Raw genomic sequence first — 13,902 nt, forward strand, 5'->3', positions numbered from 1 at the left:
TAAACTTGGGGACAAAGAAATCACTTTTTAATAATGTGAATTACTTGCTCCCAAAGTTTCTCATTTGCGTTCTAAAATATTTTAGCTAAACTTGGGGACAAAGAAAACACTTTTTAATAATGTGAATTACTTGCTCCCAAAGTTTCTCGCGTTGTGAATTTTCTCTATAAATAGAGAGCTGCATTCTGGACATTGAAATTCCCAATAGTCTCTCCAAAAAAAATTTTCAACGTTTAATCCTCCAAAAGTTTTTTCATCTGCACTTTTAGTCTCTCCTTCAAGGTAAACTCTCATGTAAAATTCGTAATTATTTTTGAATAAAATTTTGCAGAATTTTTATTTTAGAGGTCCAAAAACATATTTATCCTTAAATAAATTGGAGTTTATTTGTGAAAAATCGTACTCTGACTGTTTTGGATATTACCCTACCCGCAGCCTTGATTCGACACTCTCTCACTCACTCTCCGCCTATCGCTTTTGCGGCCACCTCCTGCCTTGCTTACACCTCCGCACTCCGCACCTTTCTTCTTCTTCTTCTTTCAGGTTTTCATCTCTCTCTCTTCGTTCTCATGTAAATTTACTCTACAAATTCTCGATTTTTTTTTGGTGATATAATTTTCTTGTACATGCGCAAGATTCGTTCGACTTTGAATTAGGGTTTGAAAATTCTTCTTGTGGAATTCTTATTAGTTAATTAGGTTTTATTTAACGAGAGGTTATTTTGATTTGATTATTACCTTACACTATACACATGCATCTGTAATCGATGAAACCAGTTTTAGAAAAGCCCTAAAATTTTCAGGTGCGGTGTACTGATTATTGCAATTTTCCAAGAATGTCCATTGTTGAATGTCTTTAGATCAAATTTAGGTTAGTCAAATCATCAGAGGCAGATAAAGACCTAGAAAACAGCTTATTTGTGGCTTACAGCACAAGCACTTATCATGATAAGCGCTTATGTATAAGCTTGCGTAAGCTATTTTTTACAGCAAAATAACGTTCAATTGTTTTTATATATGCTATAAGTTGTTTTTATAAGGTATATTGGAGAACTTATGAAAACAAGTTGAAAAAAGCTTATCGAAATTGCCATAAGCTGTTTTCAAAAGTTCTCACGAAACTTATGTCAGTAGATTAGCCCAAATAAGCCAATCCAAACACGCCCTTAGTGGGATAAGAGTTAGCTGTTATTGAATATACTACCAAATCATTTATTTTTTTCTTCAATTTTTTTCCCAGGGGGCTTAAACTTGCAAAGTATGGAAATTCTCATTACCCGTATTTCTCGTTGTTAGTAATAAGATGTTGTACTCCTGTGACTTAGTATCCATGAGTTGCTAGGTTTGTTGTTTGTGCTTGTAGGGAAATGATCGAGGTAGCATTAGTTTTTGTTAAAAAATTGGACCTACTGTGTGAGAATAGAAATATGGTGGATGAATAGGAACATGGTGTAACTAGTTGCTAAGTCATTCACTCATTTGGTCAAAAGATTATTATAAAACAGTTTGCATTGATTATATGTCTTTTTTACTCCTGGTGTGCACACTTCATAATCTATGGATCAAGACCAATTTCATTAACCTACTTCTTTTCTGTGTGACTCATTTTAATTTGAAGTGTATGATAGGAGTTGGAATGGGTGAGATTAAGAATACAAAAGTGGTAAAGTAGCTGAATACTAATATTATCACTGATGTTCAATAATAGTGGTGGCTTGTACATAAACAGTAAAACTCTTCCTTACTCTCTCTCTATAGAACAAATGTAGACAAGAAAAAAAGATATCCCTGGTTCCTTCCACCATTTCCCGATTTCCTCTCCTTTCACTCTCTCCCTCCCTCCCGCTCTCCCTCTGACATGCTCTGCCATGTGAACAAGAGGTTATTTCACCCCCTTCCTCAGGAAAATAATTTCAATAGATGGGAAGTGCAGAAAAATTGTGTTAAGAGAGTTATCAATTTATTTTTTTGAGAAGGGGGTTGGAACATATGCAAGGATGAAGTTAAAATACGTTACTGATAGGGGGATTAAAGAACAAGGATATTTTCAACATGGAAAATTATGGATATATTTTGAATTATACTTATGGATGTTATGAAATATAGCTTGTACTTTGCACCAGGTGTAATTGTGAAGCAATCTTCTTTTCTTCTTCCTCTCTCTTTCGTTGTTTTTCTCCCGTGTCATATGACAAATAGTCGACTAGTATTACATTTATGAATTACATTAAAATTAATGATTATTTTAATTTATGGAGTTGACTATCTCTTTGTTAGACTCTAATTTTAATTAGTCAATTCATCTTTACTATCAACAAGCAATGTGTCTCTTGATTCCTGTGCAAAAAACTGTCTGTAGAAACTTGGTACCTGTGCCTTAGTCACTGCACAAAGTTACTACAGTTATAGGGTTTTACTACCAAAGGAAAGTTGATGAAACTAGTTGTAACTTATAAGTGTCACATATTCGAAGTGGTATTTGTAAAAATTTCTTTAGTTATGAAAATAATAGGGAAAGATGCAGAAGAATGAGCGATAATCAATGTCTATTTTTGGACATTATGGAAATATTTCGCTTTCCTTTGTAAAATAATGATCTGCACTGCTGCATTAATTATACATCCTTTACTTTATAATTGCTCATAGTAGGATAGAATGTAGAAGAATTAGGTTGTGTCATATATTTATAAAGAGATTCAATGGAAAGGCAAATGTTTACTTTGATACCGATTTCTTGTCATTTGATAAATACATGCAGGTAGTTTAGAATTAAACAGTGTCAGCTTATAAGTTCATTCCATCACGCAATTGAAGTTTCCATTGGAAGAAGCCAAAATGTCGCGGAAGGGTTTGATGGAACAAGACTTGAGTAAGTTGGATGTGACAAAATTGCATCCACTTTCTCCTGAAGTCATATCTCGTCAGGCTACCATTAATATTGGTAATATATCCTCCCTTTTTGGGGTTCAATCATATCACTTATTGAATTGTTACAGTAATACTAGAACATGAACAAATTTCTTGTTAAATAATTATGTAAACTTCTTTTCCATTGATGACTGTTATTGTTAGATGATTGTTAGATGATTGATGAATAAAAAATTAAATCCTGGCAGGCACTATTGGTCATGTGGCACATGGCAAATCAACAGTTGTGAAAGCAATATCGGGTGTTCAGGTATTTCTTTGTCTAATTTTTTTCCTCTACATTTGTTGTGTGTAGGGGTGAGGATGGCTGTGTTTATATTGTATATATGTTATTCTTGGCACATGGTGTTTTGGAATTCTTCTTTGTGATCGATCCATTTAGATGTAGGTGATTTGTTTCAAGTAGAAAGGAAGTATTTACTCATTGACGTACTCAAAATGCTATATTTTATTTAATCCAAACAGCCTGTGAGTTATGAAGCTTCTGAAATCTGAATTACCATAGACTTATGAAGTTTTGTTAATTTCAATATTTGGATTTTATTTTTTCATAGATAGGGTTTATAGCTACGTTCATTTGATTGGTTTATGGAATCCATAAAAAAGTGGTTATCTTCTCCTAACATTTAGATCAATTGAATTTGCTACCCTGTTTTTGCATCTCCAGTTTTGAAAAAAAGATTTACATAACGCCATAGTACCACATTATATTCTTTGTGCATTTCCCTCGAGCTTTTTTATATTCATGCTGTTGACCTCTGTGGTTTCCCATGAATGTTGTGCAGACTGTGCGTTTCAAAAATGAGTTGGAGCGTAACATTACAATCAAGCTTGGCTATGCCAATGCTAAAATATACAAGTGTGAAGATGAACGATGTCCAAGGCCTATGAGCTACAAGTGGGTATTTATTTTCTGATTGATGTTATATTATCAGGTTATTTCAACTATTGGTAATGTGATCATATTTTTTGTTTTTTGCTACAGGGCTTATGGAAGTGGAAAAGAAGATAATCCTATGTGTGATGTGGCAGGGTTTGAAAACTGCAAGATGAAATTGCTGAGGCATGTTTCTTTTGTCGATTGCCCGGTAAAACTCTGAACTTTCATTTTTTGTTTAAGGTTGTTTTATGGATAACTTCATTAAATTTTAAATTTAATGCAGGATTATTTTCATAAATGTGCACATTTGATTTTACATTTTTTATCCATCCAAATTTTATTTTCTCTCCCTACCATTACATTATCTCCCAATTCTTTTAATCCCGGGAAGAGATGTATACTGCAGTGTCTATGTCTTAACGAACATACATATATAGGTATGTGAGAAGATATGAACATGTCCTATATTATCTACTATATCTGACTAAGATTAACTCATAGGATAAGTTTTGCGGTCTTGGAGTTTCTTAGACTCTCTTGAAGAATAGTTTCCATATCTTAGACCATGTTCGAGCTGACATGCCATACCATGATACCTCTTATGGCCACCATTTAACGACACTGCTTAATGCTTATACATCTACGTGATATTTATTTTTACCTTTTCAATTGCCACAGGGTCATGATATTCTCATGGCTACAATGCTCAATGGAGCAGCTATCATGGATGGAGCTTTGCTACTCATAGCTGCTAATGAAAGCTGTCCACAACCACAAACCTCTGAGCATTTAGCTGCTGTGGAAATTATGCGTCTTCAGCACATCATAATCCTTCAGAACAAGGTCGACCTAATTCAAGAGAATGTGGCTATCAATCAACATGAAGCAATTCAGAAGTTTATAGAAGTAAGTTTTTTGCGAAGAGGTTTCTGCTATGCAAGAGAATAACTTTTTGCTTACTGATACACCTACTTGTTGGCTTACCAGGGAACAGTCGCTGATGGTGCACCAGTGGTACCTATTTCTGCCCAATTGAAGTATAATATTGATGCTGTGTGCGAATATATCGTGAAAAAGATCCCAATTCCTGAAAGGAACTTTGTTTTCCCACCTAATATGATAGTAATTCGGTCCTTTGATGTCAATAAACCTGGTTTTGAGGTTGATGAAATAAAAGGAGGTGTAGCTGGTGGAAGCATTCTGAGGGTAAGTCTTTTGGTGAATATTCTAAGTATTTTTCTTGATTTGCACTTATCCGACTTTGTCTGCAGCACATGCAAATATTAGTTTTCCTAATAAATTTGAATTTTGGAATTATTATGTCTTAACATGTATACAATGAGTAATTCTAAAAATGTTTTTTTATTAATAAGTGTCCTTAAAATGTTTAATCTATGCTAGAATTTCAAATCTTTGAAAATATTGCCGAGGGCAAGCACGCTGAAACATGAACACCCAACATATGAGAAACATTGCAACTTTTTTGTTTTTGGATTTTGTTCTTTGCAATTTTCCAAAATAACTTGAAAAACTCCATTTTATTTCCAAACTAGAACGAAGGGATGAACTCAATACCGTGTTTTTATCTAAAAGCAGTTTGAGTTTGTTATGATGAATTTTCAAGTGACAGAGGCCATGGATCCAGTTATTCTGGGCTGAGTCTTGAATCAGACATATTGACATGACATGTTCTTCTGAAACGCATATGACAACTTCTTTGCAGGGTGTTTTGAAGGTCAACCAATTCATTGAAGTTCGACCTGGAATAGTTGTTAAAGATGAGGGTGGAAATATGAGATGCACACCTATATATTCTAGAATAGTTTCATTGTATGCTGAACAAAATGAGCTTCAATTTGCTGTGCCGGGAGGCCTAATTGGTGTCGGAACAACAATGGATCCCACTTTGACGCGTGCCGACAGGTTGGTGGGGCATGTTCTTGGAGAGGTTGGGTCACTGCCTGAGGTTTTCGTTGAGCTTGAGGTATGTGGCTATGCCTAATGATTTATAATTTTATGCATGCATGCGTGCCTGCCTACCATTAATATGCTTGGTTTCACGAAGTTTCACTATTCATATTATTCACTTTTACTTGCCAATCTGGTGAGATTAGGTGGGTAGTCAAAATTTAGTCTGTTTTGAAGTAAGATTTATCAGCCATTAAATCTCAGGTTGGTATTATAATATTATACATCTAATGTTTTAAAAATCGTGAGTCTATGCAAGTTGGGAGGGGGTTGAAAAATTGTAAATTACTACAGATGATCCAATGATCTCGCACAAGAAAGAAACAGAGGATCGTAGACTCCTGCAATTATACCATCCAATTTGCGATACTGCAAACGTTGCATACATCCATAACAAACCATAGTTTACTTTACTCTTTCCTCACTTTAGAATAGTCAAATCCTTTACATTCACTCAGCTTCCCGGAATGCTCAAAATCTTTATTTACATGAGTTTTGCATTTGGTCTTGCAGGTAAACTTTTTCTTGCTTCGACGGCTTCTTGGTGTCCGAACAAAAGGATCTGAGAGACAGGGAAAGGTAGCTAAGCTGGCTAAATCTGAAATCCTAATGTTGAACATAGGATCAATGTCAACTGGTGCGAAAGTAACTGCTGTGAGGAATGACTTGGCAAAATTGCAACTTACATCTCCTGTGTGCACTAGCAGGGGTGAGAAGATTGCACTCAGTCGACGTGTTGAGAAGCATTGGCGTCTTATTGGGTGGGGTCAAATCCAAGCTGGAATCACTCTCGAAGTCCCTCCTGCACCCATCTTGAATTGAAGACAGACAAGAAAGAGAAAGAGAAGAGACAGACTACAAGAAAGCACTTTTTTTTTTTTTAAAACGTGAGAGATGGATTTAGATATGTGGGAAGGTAGACAATTTTTGGGAACCATTTTTGTGAGATGGAGAAGAAAACATTGGGATTGTCAGTTTTTGTTTTTGCATTGTGATTTACTTGATATTTTCTTTACTGTCAACCTATTTTTGAAGTTGTATCTTATACTGATTGTGTTTAGACTGAGAACTAGCGTTCATTGTTTAGCAAGCCCTGTTTCATTCCACGGTTACCTTACCATTACCCTGTATTGGTTGGGTATGTGATTCATCATATATTTGGAACTGCGGTCCGATGTTTAATTCTTGCAGTTCATGAAAGCTACGCATTGTAGCTTAAATTTTGATGCACGTTTATATTCGCTATAAAAACAAACATGCCAATAGTGAAGCACTCTTCCTTTTTCTTTATAATGGAAGAAGCACTCCATTCATTACAAACTTATCTACACAATAGTTGAGAATCCTATTCTGTTTGGTTTAATTTCTAACGTATATGTTGGAGTGGAGGAAAATTTGGTTTCGGAAAACGAGAGATTGGTAAATTTGATGTTAAAAACGTTGAATCGTGTTAGAGTAGAGTGTAGTGAAATAGAATGCTCAGAAGTAGTATGATTATATTTTTCTTGAGTTGTTTTTACAAAAAAAAAAATGTTTGGAGTGCCAATAATTGATTATGACTTATGACTTTATACCTGACAAGCATCCTCTACCGTGAAATTAGACTTATACATAAATAGCTTGTCTTTTATACCACCTTCAATAAAAGGAAATTGAAACAAAGTTTTTTGAGTTTGAGTGGTTAATGAATTTCATTTAAAGACGGATCGTTTGAAAGAATTGAAATTTAAACTTTGATTGAATCAATCTTTGATCAAATTTTATTTACCATTAGATTTTACTCAAAAGTTACCAATGTTCTTTTTCCCTAAAAATCGGATGATTAAGATAAAAACAAAAAAAGTTAAAAAGTCTGATCTCAAATTTATTTTAACTCAACTATTTAATCTTTTTCATATGACTTAAGATTACTTGTTTGTACAAATTTAGGATTGCAGGAAATTCGGGTCCCAAAACAGTTGTTATACTTGAGTGAGATTGAAAAAGTTGGCAAAGTTTAGGATTCCAGGAAATTCGGGTCCCTATAAAATTTGTTTTTATACTTGAGTGATTGAAAAAGTTGGCAATTGAAATCTAAATTGTCAAAAATATGATTATTTTGATAAACAAATTAGTTTAATTGATATAACAATATAAAGAAGTTTTGCATAAATGTTCAAATAGATTTAAATAATGATTTTTTTTTTGTTGTCAAATAGCTTAATAACTCACACACCTTAAGTATGGAGAAGAGGAGAATCCAGGATACGAACTCTTGTGCATATTATTATACTTACAACTACCAATTGAGTTGAGAAGTAGAGAATTTGGAATTCAATTCATAACTCCTGCATATTATTATACTTGAAGCTACCAACTGAATTGTAATTATACGACATTTAAATAATGAAATCTGATTAGGCGTATTATACAACTCTTGTTTATACAATTTTTTTTTTTTGGTCTCTTGTTTACAATTAAATTCAAAGTATTGCAAAAAAAATTAAACTCAAAGAAATGCATCATCTATACAAGCAAACAAAACCGCACACTATTTTGAAGTTATCTAAAAAAAGTAGTACTAGTTTATAAATCATACAGTACCTTTTCAAAAAATACTGTAAAGTTTTAGATCACAAAAACATAATTTAAAAATCATAATTTCATTTTACTGGATAGTTTATAAAAATGTAGTACGTTTTTTTTGTCATACTTTTAAGATTATATTATCAATTATTATGATGTTCACATCACATGCGAACTGTGCGTGCATGGAACATGCATTTCTTGTATGAAAGCAACCATGAAGACGTCAACAAAAGAAGCATTAAACGTGCATTTATCTTTCGTTCGTGACGTTGGACAGCAATAGGACGCAGGAATCTCATACACTTTTGGATTTTATAGAAATGAATACGAAAAGAATTACTATTAAAAAACTATAGTTAAGATTGATTTATATATGTTTAGAAATCATAATTAAATAAACTATAGCAAAAAATATAGAAGAATTAATTCAATTTAAATGATAAGGCATGTCTCTTATTTTGTTTTACTTTGTTGTCATTCTGCATTAAAAGAATTTTATCTAATGGATAATTTTTATTTTTCTTGTAATATTATGTAAACATGATTTGAAGCCTCGAGATCACCCGCAACTAAAATAATGATTTTTTTAAGGAAACTAAAATAATGATTATCGAAGTTCTTTATAAGTGGTACTAACACTAATGCTAGTTACAGCGAAAATGTTTATCAAGAAGAAATCACGACGTTGCATTAACAAAAGCCATGGCCCACTTCTTTATATCACAACCCATGTATTCCATCAGGGAGAACATCTAACGGATGGAAACAAATCGTGATGATTTCGGAAAGTTTTATTGCATGGATTTCTATCTAGAGTAGTGTTATTTCAACAACTAAAAATTAACATTGTATTTTGACATGGGGGGGGGGGGGGGGGGGGGGGGGGGGGTTAAAAAAAACTAGATGGTATACACACATATGGTCTTGGACAACTAAAAAATTGTTTAAAATAACATTTATCTTCTACATAAGGCATACTAGAACATTAAACATAAATATCTCTCTGAATTGAGATTAAACATTAGAGTAATAATATTTGAACATAAAAAATTTGATAACTTACGAAATAACTTATAAAACTAAGTGTTAATTGGGGTTAAGAGAGAAAAAGAAAAATTATTATAAAAATTTCAAGTTGTTTTCAATGTTGTCATGTAAGTTGTCCAAGTTTTAATGTTCAAATATCAATACTCTAAATATTATGGAGGTTGTGGACCGTATCAAGCAGTTATCTTGGTCGTGGTTTATATGTAGGCAAGGAAGAAATAAAAATATTTTTTTTTTCTTTCTATCTTGTATCCAAAACTAAACTGAAAGAGACATGAGGCTTCCCTGGTGCTGGAATTTTTTAGTGTGATTTAATAGGTGGCATTTAACATGGGAAAGCTTAAAAGTTTCCCATCATGGGAAAGTTAAATATAGCCATTTGATCAAATAAAGAACACATTTTTATCATACACCCACAACACTAGATATGTTTCCTCACCATCTTCAACCACTATTCTCCCCCACCTCAAAGACTTTGGCTATGGCAGAAAGAGGTGACTTGCTTCCATAACAGATTCATAACTTAGTCTCGTTTACAATCACCTCAGCAAACACTTTTTTTTTTTTTAAAAGGAATAAAAATGGAAACATTAGGACGACAACAATGGTAAAGTGTGTAGTTAAGAAAAAAGACCTTAAATAGGTATTCTGGTAAAGATTGATGAAAAGGGGGAAAGTTGATTTCTGGAAGAAAATAAATAAATTCATATTTGATTTCTGTTTTTATTGTTAATTTTACCAGAAATTTATTTTAGAATCTGCACATTGGTTACATGATTCTGTTTTCATTATGTTGATTTTGGAAGGAAATTGCTAATAATTCTATCAATGAATATGTTTAAGGAATTTGTTTTTGGGATGTTAGATGTAATGAGATCAACATGAGGAGAAGAAGCTATGGTAACGGTTCATGGTTTCTGTGAAAAGGCCAAGAGTTAGGAGAATGTAGGGGAGAGTAGTGGTGGAAGATGGTGAGGAAAGAAATCTAGTGTTGTGGGTATATGATAAAAGTGTATTCTTTATTTGATCAAATGGTCATATTTAACTTTCCCATGGTGGGAAACTTTTAAGCTTTCCTATGTTAAATGCCACCGATTTAATAGTGGACGATATAAATGACAATGAGATTGAAATGAAAGGTATAGCATGGGTTGATGTGTTGATGTTTCATCAAGTGGTCGTTTATTTAAGTATACATAGTAGAATTATGTGATTCCATAAGAAAAATAATCTGAAATACAAGATGGTAATGTCTCAAAAGTTTAGAGACTAATTCACGATGTAGCCACCAAACTAGAAAGTAAACAACTATACTATATATTTTGCATTCTAAATAATAGACCTGCACACACACATATCTATTAAGAAAAGTTGTAGCCTTACTCGTATTGCACTCTTGCCTGGAAGTTCGATTGAATTATTAATTCAACAACCCTTAACTAATTAAGCATATGTACAATAGATTAGAAATCTTTTAATGTATAGAATGCAACTAAATAATGCTTATTTTACATCCTCTTCTTTTTCTGTATTCTGCTCACCGAACGCATTCTTTAAGTATATGGTCCATATTTGTGTGGTTGTCAGGTCTTGTTTGGGTATTGGTTAACGGATGTTTTTGTAATTATTTGACAGACACTTTGTATTTTGAACGACCTTTTTAGTACGTCTTGTGTTAAAGAGGCGTCTGACTGTGTTAATATATACCATTTTTGTTTCTTAAAAACAAAGTATATGGTCCATATTTATTTATTTTTTTGGTCAGGTATGGTCCATATTTTTATGCCAACTCATGTATTTTTTTAATGAAATTGTGCTGAAATGTGTAGTATATTGTTAAAATTTCTTTAAAAAAAAATAGAAGTATATATAAACACCATTTAATATATATTTCAAAATTATAAATATTTCCAGCACATACATAGCTTGTTCTTTATACAATGGAGGAAGGAAGTACAGTAGAAACTCTTTAAATTAATACTCGGTAAATTAATAAACTCTCTAAAATAATAAATTTGTCCGGTCCCGACTTGGGCCAATGTAAAAAATTGAAAAACACGATAAAATAATAAGATAATAATTTTTCGGGAGATCCCTTTATAATTTTCGGCCCCAAGAAAATCATAAATTAATAATTCATAGAAACTGAAATAAATATATTACACTCTATTGAAATATGATTCAATAGTTGTCTATTTTCCTTTAAAGTTCAAAAGTCATTATTGATTTCCAATGCATATGAACACAGTAGTTCCAAGGTTCGCTACAACGTAATTCTAAGAGGCACATACTAATTTGCCTTTTTGTTTGGTATGTACAGTATAATTACTTAAAAACTCTTTAAATTAATAATTATTAATTTATCGATAAATTAATAACTCTCTAAATTAATAAATTTCTCCGGTCCTGACATTATTAATTTATAGAGTTTCTACTGTAGTATTTTCGTTGTTGATTATAGAACGAAAAAAAAATAGTGAGAAGCATATTGGTTAAGAAGAAATCATTAATGGAGCTAAAAACTGAAAGAGAGACATGTAAAAAATGACAAATCTTAAGTTGTTCTCCGACACATACCATTTAAATCTATTCCGACCATTCAAACATATAAAAGGGGGAAGGACATTAATACATATTCTTCATGATTAAGAGTTGCTTAAAAGCATATTGGTTAAGAAATCATTACCGGAGATAATTGAAAGATAGTAATGTAAAAAATGACAATCTTATGTTGTTCTTCGACACATACCAATTTTTGTGTGTAAATAGAATATTATCTACGTGCAACTGCATGGATTAATACCTCAAGTTAGATAGGATCACAATGAACGAATCATATAATTAACATTTTAACGTATCGATACAATTAATATGCTTCGGCTTTATAGGAGGGGAACACACATAAAATGGACAATTGTAGTCATAAGTACAAAATTGAAATGTTGCAATGTAAAATTAGAAAACAATATTGTTATTGAAAGACGTGAAAGATTATACGTGTGTGTGAAGATGGATATATTGACTTCAAGAGTAATTCAAAAGAGTTACTCCAAATCTTAACCCTTCATTCTAATAATAATTAATGGCTAAGATTAATTACTAATAATTCCTAGGTGTGGTTAAATCAGGTAAAGAGGAAAATTTGAAAAGGATGAGAAAGGTCTTACCGTCGGTTAAAAGAATAAAAAATGAAAGAAGGATAATCATAACATAAACAAACGTGAAATTTTTAGTCATATTCTTTCTTCTTCCCACTTAACGAACCTTCAACTCTTTGACTACTTTACAATGCAAAAAACCTATTATGTTTACTCAAATTAAAAGTATTTAACACTTCAAAAATAACAATAAATCCCTGCAAAAATAAAATGATGAAATGTTTCTTATGTAGATCGATGTGTTGTGATTGTCCTTTAGCACAATGAGTTCATTAAGTAATTTAAGTAAACAAATTTAAAGTGATGTTTTATGATATCAATTTTATTTTTTTTTGCATTCCATTATTATATTTATTTTATTTTTAGCTTTTTATGATATTAAAAATGGAGACATATCTTTTGTTGGATTTTTTCACATCAGATAAAAAAATATCTGTAAAGAAACAACAATGTCTTATTTTAATAAATAGAATCAACAATGTGTATGTGATATAAGTTTAATCATAAAGTGATAAAGCAAAAGAGGTTTAATCTTGCTGCTTTTCTTAAAGCTCGAGATTTTTTTTTATTTTTATGTTTTTATGTATTAACATAGAACAATAAAAATCAAATTATAGTGATCATGAAAAATTACATTATTGAGAACGTGTCTTAAAATTATATTTGTTTTGAGATTCTGAAACAGAGTGATTAGAACAAGCTTTTGGATGATTAAAAGAGCAATGCTATATATCTAGAAAAAAAAACATCAAGAATTCTTCAAGAATAAAGAGCAACCAATCATAATGTACTATTTGCCACAATTCAAGGAGGTGTGGCTGAAAAATAGGAAGTGGACAAATAAATCATGCAATTAAAACTTGCCACATGTGTCTTGAAAAATTCTTGATACTATTTTTCTAGATAAATAGCATTTTCCTGATTAAAATCACGTTATTGAGTCTGGCTCAGGGATGACTTATGGAACAGGTTGATTAAAATCACATTTTTTTGGATTCGAATCACATGTGTTTTTCCTGTAAAATATAAGCATAAACATGCAACATAAGTAAGTGATACCAAAAGGAGGAAATACAAAGGCTTTTGCTAGGGTTTGAGTGTTGTGTGTCTTTCGGTGAGGTTATATGGTTTGAAAAATATTCTAAACACCGTCGATGGTTAGGAATCATGAGAGAAATAATTCAATAAATTTCTAATGACTTCTTGAGAGAGAAATCATTTAGAGGTTTAAGAGAGGAAATGAGAGAAATTTGGAATTACTCTTGGTGAGCAATTGAATTCTTGATCACTTCTGTAACTTTTTTAAGATAAAGAGAAATGGTAAAAAAATTGGATTGACTCTTCTTGAGCTTGA

The 13,902-nt window shown here is 32.0% G+C and overlaps 1 protein-coding gene across 1 annotated transcript; it reads left to right on the forward strand.

Annotated features, from left to right (window-relative positions):
• The first annotated feature begins 401 nt into the window (after nucleotides 1-401).
• Nucleotides 402-6,865, forward strand: LOC146949521 (eukaryotic translation initiation factor 2 subunit gamma-like). Its single transcript, XM_085745516.1, has 9 exons — nucleotides 402-543; nucleotides 2,758-2,940; nucleotides 3,116-3,177; nucleotides 3,713-3,825; nucleotides 3,913-4,015; nucleotides 4,486-4,713; nucleotides 4,795-5,013; nucleotides 5,531-5,791; nucleotides 6,289-6,865. Exons 2-9 carry the CDS (start codon nucleotides 2,835-2,837, stop codon nucleotides 6,595-6,597), a joined length of 1,401 nt encoding a protein of 466 aa, XP_085601642.1. The 5' UTR covers nucleotides 402-543; nucleotides 2,758-2,834; the 3' UTR covers nucleotides 6,598-6,865.
• Nucleotides 6,866-13,902: the final 7,037 nt, after the last annotated feature.

This window comes from Medicago sativa, chromosome 2 (genome assembly GCF_051527215.1).
Source record: "Medicago sativa cultivar Bolivia chromosome 2, Bolivia_mono, whole genome shotgun sequence".
Lineage (NCBI taxonomy): Eukaryota > Viridiplantae > Streptophyta > Magnoliopsida > Fabales > Fabaceae > Medicago > Medicago sativa.